Raw genomic sequence first — 20893 nt, 5'->3', positions numbered from 1 at the left:
GGGGGGGGGGGGGGGGGGGGGGGGGGGGGGGGGGGGAGGCGAGATGCTGTGCCTGGCACCCCAGCCTGCTGTGCCTGCTGCTGCTGCTGCCTGAAGACTTTTCATTTTCACCTCAGAGCCGGCAGCTCGCCATACAATTTACACCTCTGCTCATCTCCCTGGTGCTACTCAGGCCCCGGATTCCTGGGTGGCTCATGGCAGGGTCCTTGGCAGCAGTGAAGCATCAGGACAGACTGGGACTCTGAGGAGCAGAGAAAGGATGATTCCCTCTGAGCAGATACATGGGACACAGGACCTCATGAATTCCAGTGCCTGGAAAAACCAGGAAACCCTGGCCCTGTACCCATGCCCAGGCTTTCCTTTCCCCAGGGCCCAGAAACCTGGGGAGCACAGGCATGAGGAACCCATAAGGAGCTCAGCCAGATCTCTGGACAAGTCAGATCTGAGATTCCAAAGCTCTTCCTTCTAAATATTGGTACCCCTAAATGATGCCCTCCCATGGCTGGCTTACAGCTCACCCCCTCTTTGAGATCCAACCGTCTTTGCAGCATTTGTGCAACCAAGGACCTTGAGCCCTGAATGGCTCACAAACTGATTAAAACATCGCTCACTGATTATCCAGCAGCAGGAAGGCTGCTCAGTGCAGATGGAACCATGAAGCCATGCACCTGGGAGCCAGAGGAGTCAGGAAATGCCAGAGGGGAAGGACAAGTGGATAAGAAGGATAGAGAGGAGATGGGGCAGAGGGAGGGAAGGAGAAGGCTCTGAACTTTCCAGTTGCAACTGGCACTCTGAACCCTTCTCCATCTCTCAGGAAGTCCTTTTATCTCAGAGTCTTAGGTTCCTTGGCTGCCTAACTAGGCAGCTAGCCTCTCCTTATCTGTGAGCTCTGCTAAAGGAATAATCATTCTGCTCTGTGGGCAATTTTGTTCCTTGGAACACTTTACTACCCCCATCCTAAATCCCAAGTTTTCTGGAGAAGAGCAAAAGAATTCTCCCTTGGTAAATTCCATCTGCCTAGGGGAGGCGACTCCCTCTGGATTGGTGATGGCCCAAGCTCACAGTACCATCAGACAAGCGTCAGCCCCCAGGGTCCTTCAGGGCTGCCAAACTATAATATCCAAGCTGGTATTTTGAGAGTAGTGGCTCCCACGCCACCCTAGCAAAGGCTGGCTTTGTGCTTTCAATCCTGGAGGAGGAGAGAAGGGAGGGGTGAAGCCAGAAAGGCTGAAAAGCAGTTTCCAGGGCCTAGGCCAGGGAAGAGGCCTGGTCCTGTGAGTTCTCCCACACCTCAACCCCCAGGAGCAGCTCTCTAAAGGGTACCAAAGATCCAAGCCCTGGTCTATTGGGGAGGGGGCTCTTCTTGGCTTAGAAGTATCTGGGACTGAGGCATCACTGCTACTCTTATCTAACTTATTTCCCTCATTCAGAGCTTGGCTGTGGCCTCTGGCTCTTCCTCCCCACCTCGTAGTACTCAAAAGAGGACTGCTCTTAGCCTAGCCCAGACACTGTCACTCATTCATCTGCTCAGACACTATTACTGGTAGACAGGACCCAAACTAATCTCTGGTCTCCCTGGATGTCAGTGCCTCACCTGTCATTCATAAAGACAGCACTGCCCACCCTTCCAGATCCAGCCCAAATACCACCAGCCTGCAAGGCTTGTTCAGCCTTTTCATTGTCTCCAACTTTCCTTTTTACTCTCCACTCTACTCGCTAGCTATGGCTAAGCTCTGCCTGGGGGTGATGGGAAAGAGTGTCCTGGGACCAGGTTCTGGGGCTGCTGAGTGCCTTCCTGTCCATGCTGTAGCAGGCCAACTAGCAGGAAGCAGCTCTGGCAGTGAGCTGGCTTGCAAGAACCAGTGGGCGAAGCCTGGGAATGGGGTGGCCTCTGCCTCATTGAGGGTGAAGACACAAGGCCCAACTGCTGCCTGCAACAGCTGCTTCCTGTGCCTGAAGCATCTGCACAGCTACCTTTTTTTCTCCCCCCAGTGCCAGGGATCGAACTCGGGCCCTTGCACTTGCAAGGCAGGTGGTAGAACCACTAAGCCAAACCCCCAGCCTGCAAAGCTACCTTTTAATGAGTACCTGCTGGGCAAATGGGCATAGACCAACAACCTCAGTCTCCAAATCTAACTACCAGGACTGGAAACAGAGGGTCAAGTGAGTTTGGACCTTGATACTGTTATCCCCAGACTGACTATAGCACCATTCTAAATGTATCCAGAATTCATGACAAATCCTCAGCTTCTTAGTCCCAGTCCCACTCATGCATAGTGCAGAGTGGTAACAGGCATGTAACTAAGAATGATCTCAGCCCACAGGACTCAGTTATTGCTGCCATCCCTTTGGGTAACCTCCTCTCTCTAGGACTCTTCCTATCTGTAAAACAATAGGAATGTTGACTTTGATCAGGACCCTATGACTGCCTTCTAGCTGGATCCCATGCTCAAAACAATGCCACACAAAGGAGGGTTCATTAAATAAATACAGAATAAGGGACAGAGTTGAGGCAAGGATCCCCCCTCCCCACCACCATTTTTTTGGTGCTGGGGAACAAACTGGCCTTGCACATGGCCGAGTATGTGTTTGAACAATGAGCTATACTCCAGCCCCACCATCCTCTTTTTATTAAAATAAAGTTGGAACTCTCCTCTTGTTGGCTGGGCAAATGTGGTAGGCAGAGAAAGGAATATTTCAAATTCCCCATGTGGCTCCCTCACCTGGATTCCCACTGCCATGGCCCAGTTATTCTCCACTGGTGTACTAGCCCTGTCACGGACATGTACCTAGCCACTGACTCCCTCACAGTTGCTAAGGCAGGCTAAAAGGAAACAAACATAGGACTCAGAGCCCAGTGGGCAGAAGTCCAGGCTGGTTTTTTAAATTTTGTTTTGTTTTGGTTTTTTTGCGGTACTGGAGATTGAACCCAGGGCCTTGGCACTGAACTGTATCTCAAGTCCTTTTTTTTTTTTGAGACAGGTCTCACTAAATTGCCCAGGCTGGTTTGAATTTATAATCCTCCTGCCTCAGACTCCCAAAGTTCTGGGATTTACAGGCACATACCAACATGCCCAGCTACAATCCAGGTTCTGACCAGGGCACTGGGAGCTTCCCCCAAGCCCACAGAGCTTACAGGGATGACTAACTTCTACAGGCACCATACTTCACACCCCAGTTCCCAGATGGCTACCCCAAGGCACTGTCATGCTATTACCCTGCACCCCCACCCTAGAGAGATCTCAACCTGCAGCTACCCAGGGCTCCCCTTCAGGTCCAGCTTCTGATGAGTACTGCTCCCCAGGAAACAGCTGCCTTTTCTGGGAACTGCCACAGGTTCCCCTGCAGGAAGACAGGCCCAGGGGCACTCACACTGCAGCTGCTGTAGCATCCTCAGAACCCAAAACAGGCATGCAGCTGGCAAAGGCAGAGTGGCATCTGCCCAGTGGTGCAACTCTCTTGGGATAGAGGTTTTAAACCAGTTAGCCTCTGAAGCCCACTTATAAACAAAAGCCCAAGACATCTTCTGGATTGTAAAGCCTTAGGTAGAGTTACTACCAACTGAAGCAGATAAGGGTCTGAGTACTGAGCCTTCCCCACACTGCAAGCACCAGAACCTCTCAACACAGCACTATGGCTGCCATTCTAGAGTAGTCTCAGAACTATGGTCTGAGGTCCCTTCCCCCTTTAAGACTCTAGTAGGCCAACCCCAGGCAACCAGCTGTCCCAGAATTCAGCCGATAAGGTTTCCCTCACAGTCAGACTACATCCCTTCGGCAATTCTTCTCAAAACCTTTTTCCAGTACCAGGTATCAAACTCAGGACCTTGTGCTTGTCAGGAGGGTACAGCGCCACCGAGCTGCAATCCCAGCCCTTGAAACCTCTTTCTTGAATTCTGCAGAGAAAGGGCCAAGTCTGACCTCCAGGGCCTACCTGTCCCCAGCCAATCAGCCACCATCAAACAATGCCCAGTCTCCCTAAACTTGGAAAATGCTCAAGACATTTTATAAGGACCCTCCCATAAGAACTCCTGGAAATCAGAGATCCAGGGAAATTAATTTATGGAGATTTTGGACCTTGCTGGAAGGGGAGCCAAATTTAGGGGGAAGGGAGCAGTCAGTCTAACACTCTCAATGTTCCCCAGTAACTGCTACAGATAGTCACAAGCCAAGTCCCGCTCCATTAACCTTTCATGCACAAACCCACAAGTGGGATTCCCAGTTCCATTATTTAATCCTTGTCCACTCCATGTGCTCAAAGCCTTTCTGGACATTCATTAAAACTGGTTCTAGGCAGGGGATTTAGCTCAGTGGTTCAGTGGCCTGCCTCGCAAGCTCAAGGACCCGAGTTTGATCCCCAGTACCACACACACACACACACAAAACCCAAAAAAACCAAAAACTGGTTCTAAGCCAGGGGGCACTCACCTGTAATCCTAGCACTCTAGGAGGCTGAGAGATAGGAAGATCAAAAGTTTGAGCCTACCTGGGCAATTTAGCAAGACTGTCTCAAAATTTTAAAAAAAATTTTAAAGGTCCAACAATGTAATGTACCTCATTGTGAAGGCCTTGGGTTCAATGCCCAGTACTGGGCGGGGGGGATTGTTTCTAACCTAAGGTGAAATTTGGGGCCTTTTCCCATTGCTCTGGGCTCATATCTTGGCCCTATCTCTCTTCTGCAAGCTTGTAACAAGCCCAGTTTCTTCTTGCAGCTGCAGAAGATACCCTGAGCCTTGGATCCCTTCTTGGATGCCAGTGGAGCAGCCTCAGCAAGCCAGGGCATCTTCCACATTCAGTGATGGTCACGCAGTACCCAGGGATCCCTCACATGCTGTCCCAGCCTGAAGAGTTCTTTAGCAGTTTATGTGGAAAAAGGCAGAGATCCTGCTCCTACAGCTCAGTTTTCCAGGCTGCCAAGCAGAGGAAGGCTGGTCAGCCAGAGCTGTCATGCACAAACCTGGGATCTAGGGCCAGGGATTTAGCTCAGTGGTTCCGCCGCCTGCCTCACAAGCACAAGGACCCAAATTCAATCTCCAATACCAAAAAAAAAAAAAGCTGGTATCTATACATCCCTTCTAGAATCCTTAGAGGGGTCTGACAAATGCATCTCTTTGGGCTCTTGCAGTGACCCCCAGGTCCCTCACTGTCTCGGGAGACCAATCATGCCCCAGGCTCAGGCACATCTACAACTGGCAGGATAGCAGCTGCTCTCCACCTTCCTCACCCAAAGTTCTGAGACCTATTCACCCAACCTCTCACCTCAGCCTCTGGGGAGGGAGGTGAGCCTGCCAAGCCCTTCCTCCCCTTCTGGCAGCAGGGCTCCTGGCCTCTCTCACCCCACAAAACAGAATGCTGAAGACTGCTGTTATTCCATCTGAAGAACCTTCAAAGCAATCCCAGAGCCAGAAAGAAAAGTGTGTGTGTGCGTGCGCGTGTGTGTGTACACATGCATCATGCTCACAGTTAAAAGCAGCCAGCTGTCAGGGCTGAGAGTCAGAAGCACCCAGTCTCATTAGTGGCTGCTTTTCTTTGACTACAGGGCCACAAGGAAGGAGGAGGGTGGGAGGCAACTTTTCTACCCTGTTTTCACTAACTCCTGGGCTGAAGAGGCAGAGTGCCATCCTGTCCACTTCACACTGACTAGCACACAGAGCCAACTCCTTCTTTATCTCCCTAGGAACCAAGGTCTCTCTAAACCAGGAACAGACCCCTGCCCCTTGCCACAGAAATAAGGTGAGAACTTTAGGTCGTGCCTATTCTGTGTGCAGCCTGTTTTCTCTCCCACAGTGCGTGGCCACACTCACACAAGCATTCCACCCAGACATCTCTGGGAGAAGCCCCTTGCTTTCCTCCTATACCATGGCTTCCTAATTCCAGCCCCACCCCAAAAGAAAGGAGCCCAGAATACAGCTGATGGGCTTCCGTGGGAGGGGGAGGAAGGAGAAAGAGCTTTTATCAAAGAGGTGATGTCAAAAACCAGGCAACTTGTGAAGCTGTCAGGGGCTGGGAAATCTGGACAAAGGTGTCTAAAAATAAATCCCTGAAGCCAGGAAAAGGCTTTGGTGGCTGAGTCGTTCACCACCACACCACATGCCATGTGCCCTGTTCTGAGGTCTGGAACCCAGAAGTCTCTTCTAAGCGGGGGATCCTCTTCCAGATTAGTCCTTGAGGTTGAAGAAGGCATAGACAGGACCAGACACCATGTACCAGCCCCCACCTTGAGTGAGATGGGGGAGGACTCACCTGAGAGCGCATGCTGAGCAGGCCTACGGCACTGAGGTCTCCCATTCCCACCCTCACCACCAGCCTGCATCCTCACTTCCAGCATTTCCTCTCCATCACCCCTTGGGGCTGCTACCCTCCAGGTCACTAAAAAAATCATCTTTATCCTCCCCATTAAAGACCAAGTCAGCCTTCCCATTTCCAGGTCTGCCAGCCTGCTTCTGCAATCCTGGACTTGACCACAATGACCACAGCTGGTGACCCAGGGACTCTTGCACCTCTTTACCCAGAACCTGTCCGAGCTCCTGTTTCCTGTCCCTGTCCCAAAACTGTTCTGGAGGACAAAGTCACAAGGCTCCTTCATCCAAGTCGACCAAGCTCCCATTCTGGTTGGATCTCTTGTCGTATACTTTGATCCTAGCCACACTGGCCTCACCCTCTGCAGAATACTTGTTGCCACCAGCTGTCCAGTGCCCAGAGGATGGAGGAACAGGGCAGCTCCCAGACTAAAAGCTATCAGCAGACTGACATCCCAAAACATGCTCTGCCAAGGCCTCTCTGAATTCTAGACTCTCCATATGTCACTGTCACCAGCTGTCTCCACACCATCACCTAGATGTCTTTCAGGTGGCTCCACTGACAGCCCACAGAGATTGCTTCCTCTACTCCCTCATACTCACTCACAGAAGGTGATACCTCTACTTCCCCTTCCCCCAACAGCTAACCTACCCTAAATCCATCAATTTTACCCTAAAATATTCTAGAACTCTCTATGGTGGTCTGCATCTCTATGACCACTGGCCCAGCCCAAGCTGCTCCTATTCACAATGGAATTCATGACAGATACCCTAAGCACATCCACGCACTCTCTGGTCCATAATCCAGTCCCAGAGATGGGCCAGCCTGTCTCAAGATATGGCTCTTATCAAAAACTGCAGTAACTTCCCATCACATTAGATCAAACTTGTGCTCCTCCCCCTGCTCTGCCTAAACCATTCTTACCTGCTCTCCAAAGGTTCTTCTAGACTCCTGCCTTGAAGTTACCACCTTTGAGAGGCTGTCCCTGATCACTCTAAGTAGACCCCTGATTTTCTCACCTTGTTCTTTTCTAGCATATATCTCTTCTGTTCTTGTCTGACAGATAGTACCCATCTTTATCACCTGACCATAAACACCAACAATTTGTACCATGTCCTGCATGGCACCCAGCACACAGATACTTAATAAATATAAATTAACGAATAAACATTACTTCTAAGACCAAACTGGGGCTGTTTTCCTAGCATTCAAGCTTATAAAATGTTTACAGGAGGAAAGATGTACAGCAGGACACGGTCTTTAGGATCTCTGTAGATACAGAAACCCTTGTCAGATCTCTTGGTGACTGGTTCTCCTCTTTTTCCCAGGTAGGTTGGGCTGTTGGCATTACTTCCTTCCAGCACAGGAAGAGAAGGAGACAGGACCTGCTATGGCTGCCCCAGTCCTGGGCTTAGGGAGCAGGCTCATAAGCCCATGCAGATGCAGCACCAGGCAACACATGGGAACCTGGGCCTGCCCAGCCAATGGGAGCATCAAGGGTGTGTTCTGTAGGCCTCTAGCAGGATGAGGACAGCATGGTCCTGTCCATCCATCTGAGCATGGAGTGCAGGATGAGCTCTAGAGGCACTGCCAAAACTAGGCAGGCACCAGCTCCACTGAGCTACATTCCCAGTCAAGACACTGACAAAACCAAAGCCAACAGACCAGGCCAGGTTTCTGAACAAGTTCCTGGGAGATACTCTGGCTCCCACAAGGTCTTGGGCATCTCAAACAGATGCCAACAGCCTCTGCCCATCTTCCTAGCTCTCCAGGCATGTGCTACATGAGGGTCCCAAAGCGCTACCCGCTACCAAATTACCTCTTTTTCCCATTCTGGGGAGTCACCCCTGGTTCCCCACCAAGGGACATGGCTGACCCCCCTGAAATACATACTAGACCCATGCCGCACCTTGATGTAGGTGTCCAAGGCACGATGGACCCGGTGGGCAGCCAGCCAGATGGACAGGGCAGTGGTGTAAGGGAAGGCGGCTGTTACCACATGGCTGGGTGCTGGGAAGGAAAATATCTTGAAGCCAAATTTCTGGTAGAGACAGATCAGTTCAGGGGAAGGCAACTCTTCACCTTCACTTAAGATGCTGCCCACTGCACAGCGGCACTTCTCAGGGGGCACCTGTGGAGGCAGAGCAGGGTTCAGAGCTGGGTTGAGGAAGGTTCTCATACCTTCTGCTGTCTATGCTAGCTCAGGCCTGGGAGAACCACCTGCTCCACAGACCACAAAGCCCCAGCTCCCAAACAGAGTTATTTTTTTGCCAAAACCCATTCATTGCCCCTGCCTATACATTCTGATGGGGGCCTCCTATCTACCCCTTCATCTATTCTTTCAACATACCATGCTCTATGCTGGAGACCCACGTGTCACGGTGAAGGATCAGACTTGGTTTCTGTCCTCCAGGAACCAGGAGAGGGAAGGATGGAGAGGACTTCTGCACCATCACCCTCCATACAGACCATCAACAGCACCACTGAGGGGCCCTCCCTCCTCCTGAGGGCCTCCAGAAAGACTGAAGGCTGGCTTAACCCAGAGTCTGCATCAGTTCATTGTCCTCTTAGCTTCTGGAGAAACAAGATTCACTAGCAGAGAAATTATGGCAGCAGCTAAGGGAGCAGAACTGAGGAATGTGGACAAGAAAACAGCCCACAGCTCTCTTCTTTCCTGGTCACATCCCAGGAAATCTCCATCTGTGTGTGTGTGGCAGGTGTATACACAGAGTAAAAGCCAGGGTGGGGACATGGAATCTGGCTGAGAGGCTGTAGAAACCACTGTCAGAATGTTAGACTTCTTCTCCAACCCAGGCCCCATCCTGGGATGTGCCCTACTTCCCAAGTCTCTTCCTGGCTAAACCCCCAGACCACTGGTGCCCTTCACGTCTTGTGTCCCCCACTGCCAGCACTTCTAATCTGCTTCTCTCGCCCTCTTCATCCTCCTTCTTACCCCTGGTGATGAAGCTCTTCTGTGAGCCTCCAACTCTATCCAGGACTGACCAAAGGCCTAAATGGCCAGATTTTCCTTGGTGTCAAGAGGGTCCACTTTGTCTCACCTCCAGCTATTTCCCTTGTCCATTTTCTTGCCATTTAAGATATCAGCCCTTGTGTTGGGTTCCCGGGGTAGGTGTCCCTGAATCTAGGACACTTGGATCTTACGGTCTCAATTCTGGATTTTGCTTACCCTGAGGGCTCTCTTCTCCCTCTATGCAGGACCTTCTGACTCTTAAATTTAAACAAGCCACTCCCTCTGTCACCATTTAGTTCCCTCCCTGGTTCACCTTCCCAGCACTGTTAAGTCATTATCACCTGACTGCTTCTGCCCTCCCAGTCTAACCCTTTCCAAGCGCTGTCACCAATTCCTTTGGACAGTCTGTCTTCATTTGCCTCCTTTACTCTTGCCAACCCAGCACTGCCTTAGAATCACACTGCTGGGATTTATGCACCTACCTTACACTCACCTTGGAGCAGACCCTAGAGGAAGGGTCACCCTCTGCAGCTTTGGTCCTCTTGCTGCCCCTAGAATTTAATGACATCAAGCCTGGCTCAGAGCTTTAGCATCAGGTAGTACATATGGTGCAGTGGTTATAACCACAGCTGGAGAGGGGCCAGCAAAGATGCCTATCTTGAGTCATGTGATACTCACCAAGTACCTGGGCTTCTTAGAGCCACAGTTTCCTTGACAGCTACTTACAGCACTGTCACATTAAGGACTATTTCACAAAGGCTTATCTTGGGCCACACACTCACCAACTGCTCTATGACTATTATTGGTTATTAGTAGCTAAGATACAGTCCTTAACTGTCCTTTGTCCTAGAATGCCCATCCACATTAATTTGGAATATGCAGTTCCTCCCCACCCATCCTTCAGATTCAGTTCCCTCTTAGGGAGCCTTGGTAACTCTCTTCTCCCCACAACCTCCTCTGCCATATCAGATCTATCCTACTAGCAGCACAATCACTTTACCCAGAGGCCCAGGAAACTGCTGCAGTACCACCTCTTGTCTCTAGATGGTAGACTTGCCCCATTCATGCCTCAAGATTTGAGGCAGGTTTCCAGAGGCAACCCCTGACCAGCCAAAGGTTGGGGCCTGCCACAAAGCCTATCTCCACATCACTGACCCTAGCAACCTGTGCTAACAAAAGAAAACTTCCAATGTAGGAGAGAGACAGCAAAGGGGTTGGGGTTCCAAGATTTTTCATGGTATCACTTCAGCAGCCCTCATGAAACTTCCAGCTCAATACTTTCTATGCCAGAGATTTAGCTCAGTGATTCTACCACCTGCCTCAATACTTTCTTCTGTCCACAAAAGGTATTAGAATACCATGATCACCCTGCTGGGAACCTCTCAGTGGCTCCCAATCCACCTCTAAGATGAAACTAGACTCTGGAGTCCAGCATACAAGATGGTCTATTAGCATGACCCACACAACACTGCCTGGCTTTGTCCAGAAACTCACCTTACATCTTTACATCCCCAGCCTCAGCAGGGGCCAGAGCTCAGATGGAGAGGCATGCATTGAGTGTCTATGTGGCAAAGGGAGGAACAGATCCAGGCTTTGGCCCATCCCTCCTTGCCAGCCTCCTCCCCTTCCACACCACCGCACACACCCACAGGGAATTATTTGCAGCCAAATATGCTGCACACTCCCAGGCTTCCTGCCTTTGGGTAGGCTACTTCCTTTGCCTGAAATGTCCTCTTCACCCTATTCCATAGTCCTAAAGGCTGGGAAACGCCTATCCATCCTATAAGACTCAGCTCATCCCATCCCCTCAAAGCCTTTTGATGTTCCACACCAAATTGTCCCTCCTCCCCTATTCCCAACACCCACTAAGGGAGCAAGTCTTGTTCTGTATGGTAATGAGGCCTCCCCATCTCTTCCTACCACCCCAGGCTTCACGACAGAAAGGTCAAGAATCCTATGTACACAGAATTCTTAGGGAACCCTCAGTGACAACTTGACCTCCTCCGCTCCCATCCGGAGAAAGAGATGAGCTCCTGCCACATGGGAAAGAGGCAGCTAGTAAAGAAACAGGGCTCCTGAGATCCTGGAGGTGTGTGGGGCATAAAGATTCCCTTTCCAATTTGAGCAACCCCTCAATTCCATAAGGAGGACATTTTTAACCACTTACCCTACCCTGACTAGTAGCTAGGGAGCAGCCTAAGAAGAGCCTCAGCTGCCACCATGACAAGCTAGGGCTGGGGAACAGCTGAACCAGGTACCAGCTAGGCAATAAGACAAGCCCTAAGACAACCCAATGAGTGGTGAGACTGGTCCAGTAGCAGGGAAAGGCTTCCCTGGCATTCCAGGAAAGCCCAAGTCTACTTCAAGGAAAAATGGCCTACTAAAGTTGTCAAGGGCCCAAAAGGTGTAGGTGTCCTGATGGCAAGATACACTATACACCTTGGTTCAATGCGACATTTTTATTTGTGCCTAATCTTGGGATAAATGCCAAGGCTTTCCCCACCTTCCTGCTTCTTTTATTTTCTATCAGCAATTATCTGGATACCTGTGCATAGCACAAGAGCTACACGAGAACTGTACCAGCTAGAAACCACACCGCCACCACTTTGGATAAAGGAAAGCTAACTCAGAATCTGCCCTCAAAGCACGAGTACCAGGAAAGAGATAGGAACATGCCAGAGTCCAGGGCATCTCCTTTGGGCTGTACAGCCCCTTGAGTGCCAGCACTGTAACAAGAACGCAAGAGGGCAGTTGGCTTGGAACCTGAAGATTCCCAGTATGGGCCAGTCCTAAGACTGGTTCCACTCTCCCTTCCTGAAAGGCCTAACAGGATTGTGACAGTACTGTGCTGTATGGCCACAATGAAGAGAGCCATCTGAGGACCCTGCCTGGCCAAGACCTCACTGACATTAGAACAGGACAAAATTTCTGCCTCCAAGGATCAAGGTAAGAGAAATGGTATCCATCAGATTCATTACAAACAGCTACCTCCAAGCCCACAACCAACATGGAGAGCTGTACCATCTGCCAGTCCTAGGGTCAGAGGCTGCCTCAATCCCTTCCATGCCAGCCCACCCAACCTGGAGCTATGCAAAGTAAGGGGAGGAATAAAGGTAATGTCATTTGCTTGTACTCAACAGGGGAACAGAGCAGTAGCATTTTCCCTTATAGAGCCTAGACAGTGGGTCTCATTTATCATCCTAGATGCTGCAGGTCAACACCCCAAGCCTCATGAGCAGCTAGTGCCCACTGGCCAGGACAAGGGTTGATGCAGATAGCCAGAGGTCAGGACCCATACTTCAGGCTTGGAGGGAAGGGAGGAAGCAGCAGAAGGCCAGCCTCAGGAGAGATTGGGTATGCAGCATTCTGAGAATTTCTACCTAGAATTCTTTCAGAAAACTTCTTCCACCTTCCTGAAGCATACTCCTAACAGCTAATATCTGACAAGGCCTCCCCACCACCATAGTTGCTGCCTTCTACTCACGTGCTCATCAAATCCAAATAGCACTGTGTGGCAGGTGTTACTATCAACCTTGTTCCTGAGGCCCAGGAAACCAAGCCACTCAGCAATGATCACATAGCAAGACAGTGCTGGAGACAGGATTCAAACCCAAGCAGACCCACTCTAGAGCTGCACCATACAACCCGTGACCACTTGGGAGTCTGAGAGTTAGGCCCTGGCTAGAAACAGGCTACACAATGGCCCTTCCCTACACTGTACCTGCTGACATAGCCCAGCAACCTGTGGCAGGAAGACAGGATTCTGAAAGTACAGAGGCCCAGTAGTAAAGAATCTCAGAGGCAAAGCTAGATGTCCCACATGCTAAACAGATATTAGGGGCCAAGGGTTGGGTCTTATCCTCCCCATTTAGTCCCCACAAAAACTAAAACCCTGGGCTGGGGTATGATTCATGCTAGGTAGGCACAAGACCCTGGATTTAATCCCAAGCACCAAAAACAAAGGAAAAAAGGAAAAAAAAAAAATCCCTGATGTAAGCGATTCTTTCATTCCCATTCAACAAATGAAACAAGCAGACCAGTGACTCACCCAGAGTCACATCCTGGTAAGCAGTGACACCTCAATTCAAACCCAGAAGGGTAAATCCAAAGCCCTTTCCAATCACTTCTCCTCACCTCCTTTCCAAGGGCAACTCCAGTGGTCAGAGAAGTGCTTGCCTTTCGCACCTGTCCCACAGATAACCTGCTGTACAGCAAAAGCCTGGGCATTATCAGAGTTATTGAGGTAAGGGGCAGTCTATGCCCAGCCCATAAGTTCATTACCCCTTCCCTGACTCTATATGACTTAAATGCCTCTGGGACAGTGTGTGGAGGATACCCACATGCACTGAGGATGGGTAACACAGGCCTGACTCAGTCTCAGGTCCTGCAGACGTATTGTTTCAAGGCGTTGATTCTCATGGTGTAAAAGAAAGGGGTTTCCATGGCAGTCTAGCTTTCTAAAGGTAGAACCCAATGTGCCTGCAATTCCTCCACACCATCCGTGGCTAGGACAAGCACTTCCTGCTATGTGGTAGTTAAGAGCAAATTCAGGACAGTCTTGGTCAAATAAATCCAACTGGCTGCCCCACCTTCTGGCTTCAGCAGGGATTCCACAGAACAGGTAGGCAGGTTGCTTAAGCCATATACACAGTATCTAAACTAGTAGAAGCAGAGGGTGGACTGAGAGGTGAAGCACCAGGCTACCAACAGACAGGACAGATTCACCGGCATTGAGACAGCAGCCCAGTCACCAGCTCCTGCCTACAGGCCAGAGCTGGCCAGGATCAAGTAAGGCACACAAGGTTCTCCGAGCTTTCCTTCACCTCCAACACTAAGGGCTCCCCTCTAACACTGAAGGTTCCAGGACCAGGCCCAGAAGAAGAGGCTGTGGTCCACTTCCAAACCTAAGCACCCATCTCAGAAGGGGAGCTAAGCGCAGAGTAGTTTTTCCAGCCAGGATCCATCCCCCAAGCTATGTGAGGGCAATGTGGACCAGTAATACATGAGGGTCTGTGACAAATATCCACCTTCACCGATTCTAGTGTCTGGAACTCAGCCTTCTCCCTCAAGTACCTTGAATGCTGTGCCCTGGACTGGAGAGGACACACTGAGTCACTGCCAGGGTTCAGGTCCCAACACAAGCTCCCTTCTTCCTACACCCTTCTTCCCTTACTCTCAGTCATGTCAATGCCTGTAGACCTAGGGAGTAGAAATCTTTCCTCCTGCTTCATAGAGACCACCTGCCCAGACCTCACAGCCTCCTCTCTTATAGGAGGTCTCCAGAACGTGGGGCTCAAGCAGCATCTGCTATGAAGGAGTCCCCAGCAAATGCCACTGTCCAGCCTCAGTGGTACCCCTTCTTATGCTACTTCTGAGATCCACAAGAGAGTAGGCAGGCTCCACAAGGCTTTTCTCAGGAAGTAGCCTCCGCTGGCCTGAGCCAAGACATGGCTAGGAAGTTGTCAATCCACACCTCAAAGTCAGGTGGCACCTCTAACCTGGTTATTCACCGATCCACTCAGTGCTGAAAACAGCCTCACTTCCTCCTTATATTCCCAGGAGGAATTCTGACCCTGTGTTATGCTGGGCTACAGAGGGAGAAGTGAAGGTGGGACACTCAATAGGACAGCCTACACCTCCTCTTTCTCTGAGAACTGGATACACAGGTCCCCACAATGGACACAGCTAGCAGAGGCAGCTTGGGGAGCAGCAAGCCTAGGTTCTCAGCCTCCTGGTGGGAATGAATTCCACAAGGACAAAGTCACCCTACCAAGACCTCCTAAGGGCTGGGTCCCCTGGTCCCCACACTGCCCTGGTACTCAGCACATAGACTGGCATGGATCTGGTGCTCAAGTATCTGTTGAATGAAAACAAGAATGTATGAGATCAGTACATCACTCCTGTAGATAGCGTCTCATCCTCCCACCCACCTCACTCCTACCCCTCCTTATGTAGTATCAGAGTGTAGACCAGGAGGTCTCAGGTTCTTCTTGACCAGACAGTCTATAATTGTCACGAATGCCTGAAACCTAAGGTCCCTGGTTCCCATTTGCAAACTACCAAGAAAATGCACTGCCTAGCTCCCAGAGTAGATGGGGACTCAAGTGTCTCTGAGTCATCCCAGTGCGAGCAGTGAGCCAGCTCTGAATGTGGTATCTTTTGGAATGACAGAACTGTGAAAGGCAGGATCACACTGGTCCCTTAAGTTGACTATTCATCTCTGTGCTAGCCAAATGTCCACAGGGTCTAGCACAGTGCACAGCCTAACTCTTTAGCACATGCTAATACGTGTTTTTTTTCCACATTTTCTTAGCTGTTGTTCAACATTTTGAGGACCAGATGCTGGAATGAATGCCTCACCTTGTCACTGAATTGAACCCTTAAAGGCTTAACTACGAAGCACACATTTCACCACTACTGTAATGATGAGGAACAGAGGCTCAGAAAGGTTATGTGGCACTGATCACAGAGTACCTGCTGCAATGTACTTTCTTTCCCATCCTGGAATTAGCACCTCCAACCCAAGAAGCTTCCAGAGCACAACGAAATGCTGAGGAGAAAAGAGGCAAACACAGGGGCCTCGCAGAGGGCAGAAGAGAGGCAAGGATATCCACAATAGATCCTGACAGACTAAAAGCCAGGCATCTTGTTTAGGAGCTTCCCACAGCCCAGCAACTGTCTCATCCCATTTGGCCCCTAGTTCTCCTGACATTAGTCAGTGCCATATCCTAGCATATTACTACAAAACCTCCTGTGTTTTTCCTTAACCAGCCCATGTCACCTCTCACTTGGGCCCAGCCCAATCTCTTCCATAGCCTCTCTACCTCATCTCCTTCCCTCCTCTTGCCCTCCAGGTAGCCTCCTAAAATGGTGCCATGCCCTTCCTCCCAACCTACTGTACCTCCCACCACCTGGCCCAGAGAACCTTTCTACCTCTTTCTCCACTCACCACGTATCTACTGGCTATACTTCCTCATTATCCCTTCTCTTCAGGCCTTTGCTCTTAGTTTCTTTAGCCAAGTGGCCCTTTGTGAAAGTTCCAAATTCTGATTGTTAAGAAAGCCCCCCTGAAATCCATTTCTTCTTCAAGCCTCTACAGCAAACTTAAGGGCCCCTCCCTAAACCCGCAGCTCAAACTTCCGTAGGCAGAGTTCAGTGCCTTGTTAGAAAATTACTTGTGTGAGGCTAACTTTCCAACCACACAGTTTCCTGAGGACAGGACCAGGTCTGATTCATCTCCAGAGTTCAGCTAAAAGCAGGACCTGGCACACAGAAAGAATCAGCACACTCCTGTCTTAACTGAATACACTCAGTGAGGCCTGGTCAGCAGACAGCAGGTTCATTTGTGCTCTCCAGACAAGGAAATGGAGACGGGGGGTCCAAATCCATGGTCTGACAGGTTTGGCAACAGAAGCTGAAGAGTCCTTGGCAGGCTGTCAGCCCATCCAGCTGTGGGCAGCACCACACCATAGCACAGCAAGGGACTACATTGGCAAGCCCTGACTCACTACAACTGTAGGACAGCCAGACACCCACAGGGTGCCCATGATGCTGGATTCCTCTCTGACTCCAGCATCCTAGACATTATGAAAACTTCATCTAGTTCCACTTGGCCCTCTCCCAAAAAGGCAGCTTGAAGTCTAAAGAAACGTCATATCATTGGGTCAGGAGGCATCAGAATCTGGAGAAATGGAGTTCCAATCCCTATGCTAAGAGGCTGCAAGGGCTTATAGTCACAGTGGGAAAGCACAGAAACAAAATATAACTCCAAAGAACAGGCAGAAACCATGGAGATGAAAGAGGGAAGAACAGCAAGAGGGAGCAAAGGGACCAAAGTCCAGGCAGAAGCTAGGGTCTCACAGTGATATAGTTCACTGCTCTACAAATTGCGAAAGTAGCCATGAGCAAGGAGAATCAGACCTAGGCAAGTAACAGATGCCTGAAGCAGGAATCTAAGCTAAATATGGAAGGTGGTTCAAGCTCAGAGAGAAGGTAATCTACAAAGCCAGCTCAAAGATTCCCACCCATTCCCCAGAATTCCACCCCCAATCCCTACCCACCCCCCATCCTAGGCCCAGGTCCATCCATGGGGCAGAACTCCATGAAGGTTCCTTACCGTGTGAGGGTTGTCATAATAGACAGCAATGGAGCGGAGCTTGGGGGAGATGCTGCAGCTCTCAGTGAAAAGCCGCCCAGTGTCGCCATAGGGCCCCACATGGAACTTGTAGGCCACAGTGATGTTGTGGATGAGGGATGAACCAGCACTCACTGCCACCCCAGTCAACAGGCCTGAGTACCCGGCAAAGGCCAGCAGGGTCAGCAACAGCAGTAGAGTCAGGCCCCCAACAAGGCCCAGTAGCAGCAGGTCCGACATGGCGCTGGGCCCCCCACACCACACCCCAAGGCAGCTGCAAAGGAGAAAGAAGGGAGAGGAGGCTGGTAGCCTGCTCTGACCATGCTTACCTGCCTGCCGGCAGGTTCTAACCAACCTTGCCCTGCCTTAGGTGCTTTGACCCAGGAGTGGGAGGGCCAGAAGTGTTTACACATAGAGTGACCTAGAAGGGAGCCACAAAGGATGACTGAAGCCACAAGCCTCTTTATTTCTTAATCACAGTCATTGAAGCTCTTGGAGCAGCTCAGCCTGGCAGCTGGCATCCCTGGTCACACCTGGGGAAACTGAGTCATGGACAGAAGACTGAGTCATCCAAGAACAAACTTCTGGTCCTGAGCAGTCTCCTCCAAGATGGTCCAGATACTACTAGTCTATCTTTCTCATTGCCTCTTCCTTCCCACAGCTGAGCCACTGTCCAGCACAGCCTCCCTAAGCCTCACAACACTACTGCTAGAAAGAGGACAGACAAGTGTCAGGGTCCAAATACATAAAACAAAAAGGAAAACCACAAGGAAGAAAATGTGCTACAGGAAAAGCATTTCACAGGAAACTCTCCTTTGCTAATAAGCACATCTGGCCTATAGGGACCTTGCTATCCACAAGCTCACCCATCCAGAACCAGCCTGAACAGCCAAACAAAACCCAGCCTGTGCTTCTCAGACATGAAGCAACAATGCTAAGAAGCTTCACTACACTTTCCCAGCCCCCAGATTAGAAACAGAAAGAAGAAAGAGGAAAAGCCGCTAAAAGTGGAAACAAAAGAGGAAGTAAGAAGTAAGTTACTCATAAAAGGCTGAGAAGCTATACAGGACAGGTCCAGAATCAATACAGAGGCCAGTATGTATGTGAGCCTTTCAAGGCGCCCATGCAGTTCTGAGCCAGAGGCCTAACCCTCTTTAAAGAGGGCTTCATCTGAGCAGCCCAGGAAGAAGACAAGATTCACAGCACACAGAATAGAATACTGTTTACACAGAAAAGGAAACATGGGCCTGCCTAGGGAACACTTCTACTTCAGTCACTTAAAAAATTAGTGTTTACAATTTAAAAGGTTTGGAACTGAAAAGGCAATGCTCTAGCCCTATGGAAAACTTAGCTCTATGGAATTATTTGTTCCCGATGAAAATATTATGCTGAAAAATTGTCTTTGGAGTCAATAAGCAGTGTCTGTCTCGCAAAGGCCTGGTACATTTCTAAACTTCTGGTGTCTGACACTGAAGCACCTCCCACCAGTCTTCTCTCCAGTCTGTAGTCCTGCTCAGCAGTTTCATTATCTTCCTTTCATGCACTCCCTGTCCTACTCATTGTGTCTTCACTTAGTTTCATCCCTGTTTTCTTGATGATAATGACAATATTCTGCTGAAACACACTACTACATTCATCCATAAAACAATCCAACAAAGGAAGTACAGATCAGGAAACAAGTACTGTAGGTGGAAGTTACAACACTTATTCAAGGATACATAGGAATTAAAAGGAGCCACCTGAACCAAAATGCAGGCAATGAAAACCCAGGAGGTCTGGCTCCAGCATACTATTTCCATATTCTCTGCTCCCTAGCTTCCAAACGTTTAATCCATGTTGGACATCTCTGAACCCAAAACTAGGAAGCCCTCAGCATCTAGGCCACCACTTCCCCTAGGAGTGACATGCCCTCACTCTGACCTATCCTCTCAGTAATCCCAGTACTCTGGGAGGCTGAGGCAGGAGGATCAAAAGTTCCAGCCCAGTTTGGGCAATTTAGCAAAACCTCAATACAAAAAATAAAAACAGGACAGGGGATATAGCTCAGGGTAAAGGCCCAGGGGTCAATACCCAAAAAAGGAGGAGGACTTAAATCTCCATCTTTCTCTTTCTCCAAACTCCCAAAGTGCTCATAAAGAGGCGTTGGGGAATGTTCCTGTGGGTCCCAGAGGCTTGGTCAGCACGTAAGGGAGAAAGGGCAATGCAAAATTTCCCTCAAAAGCAAAGAGAAAGAGAAGGTAAAGGTGTATACGTGTGTGTGTGTGTGTGTGTGTGTGTGTGTGTGTGCGCGCGCGCGCGCAAGGGGGAGGGGTGGTGGAGGTGGTGGTAGGGGCTCTCACCTTCTCGGGCAGGCTTTTAACAACTCATGGCATCCAGTGCAGCAAGGGCCAAGTGCTCCAGTGCTGCGGGCAGAAAGGAACAGTTACCCCAACCCAGGAAATAACCAGTCAGCAGGGCACCATGCCCTGACTAACCCCTTCGCAGGGAAAGCCCACTGGGGCCTCTACAACCACCTCAGACACCTTGGGAAAATCAGAGGTCAGACCTAGCCTCTAAGTGCTGAGGCGCCTCACTAGGGCCCGGCTCAGGGCCCAGTCTTGGGGAGTTCCAGTCAACACAAGGCGCTGAAATAGCTCCTGCTTTTGACCTTGAGCAGGGTGCCCTCTAGGGCCTCAGTTTCCCTTCGAGTCAGAAGCATTGGGCAGGCATCTCCACCCGGAGTGGGCGAGTGTCAAATAGGCGGCAGGACGCAGCTTCCCGAGCTAGCTCACGTGCCCTCAGCCCAGGGCCAGGCCCCTAAAAGATTCTCATACCCGCAAAACTTGGGGGAAGTGCGGAGGGCAGGCCGCAGCTCCGTGCGGAAGACGGGCGCTGCCTCCCAGCTCTTGGCTCCCGGCTTCGGATCGCTGGAGCTTCGCTCAGTTGCTCGGCCCCTTCTCTTCTACCACCGCCTCACAGAGGTTACGCACCTCTGCAACTTAAGGGACGCCAAAGTTTGCTGCTGGACGGCGCGGGCGGCCTAGGCAACAGGGTGGAGTTAAAGGTGACTCCGCGCCCTTCCTCAGCTGCACGGCCTCGGCGCACGGCGGCCCAAGGTGGCCTTGGGCCTCGGACCGGCCGGGAAAAGGTGTGGGCGGGACAAGAACCACAGAGCAGTCCAGGCCAAGAGGCCACAGAATGAACGCGAGGAGCCCTGAGGTGCAGCTTTCGCGGACAGGGGTCCCAGGCCTACGCCCAGACGGCGGGGACCGCCCTGCTCCGCCCGGCCCTCACCTCAGCAGCAACCTACCGGCGCCGGCCAGAGCAAGCGGCTCCGGGTTGAGTAGCTGAGCCTGCGCGTGTCAGTCGCTTACGCTTGCTCCGCCCCCTCTCGCGGCGGGATGTGGCCGTGGCCGTGGGCGCGTGCGCTGGGGACACTGGGGGCGGAGGCCTGCCCCGCCCCGTCTCCACAGCAACGTGTGCTCAACACCAGCCCAACCAGGCTGGGGT

The 20893-nt window shown here is 50.9% G+C and overlaps 1 protein-coding gene across 6 annotated transcripts in view; it reads right to left on the bottom strand.

Moving 5' to 3' along the window:
- Positions 1-20811, bottom strand: part of Tex264 (testis expressed 264, ER-phagy receptor) — a 30303-nt gene extending 9492 nt beyond the window's left edge. The window contains exons 1-5 of one of the 6 annotated variants that reach the window (XM_010625382.3): positions 20678-20803; positions 20218-20423; positions 19744-19806; positions 17387-17678; positions 8209-8430 (exon numbers count right to left, since the gene is read on the bottom strand). In XM_010625382.3, the coding sequence (XP_010623684.1) occupies positions 8209-8430; positions 17387-17644 (480 nt within the window). In that variant the 5' untranslated portion in view covers positions 17645-17678; positions 19744-19806; positions 20218-20423; positions 20678-20803. Of the gene's footprint in view, positions 1-8208; positions 8431-17386; positions 17679-19743; positions 19807-20217 lie in introns of all 6 variants that reach the window. The other 5 variants (XM_010625381.3, XM_010625380.3, XM_010625383.3 and 2 more) reach the window with 5 other exon arrangements.
- Between the last annotated feature and the right edge of the window lie 82 nt (positions 20812-20893).

Source organism: Fukomys damarensis, unplaced genomic scaffold (genome assembly GCF_012274545.1).
Source record: "Fukomys damarensis isolate Sample0158 unplaced genomic scaffold, DMR_v1.0_HiC HiC_scaffold_37, whole genome shotgun sequence".
In the NCBI taxonomy this organism is placed as follows: domain Eukaryota; kingdom Metazoa; phylum Chordata; class Mammalia; order Rodentia; family Bathyergidae; genus Fukomys; species Fukomys damarensis.
This window is presented reverse-complemented; position numbering and strand designations above follow the sequence as displayed.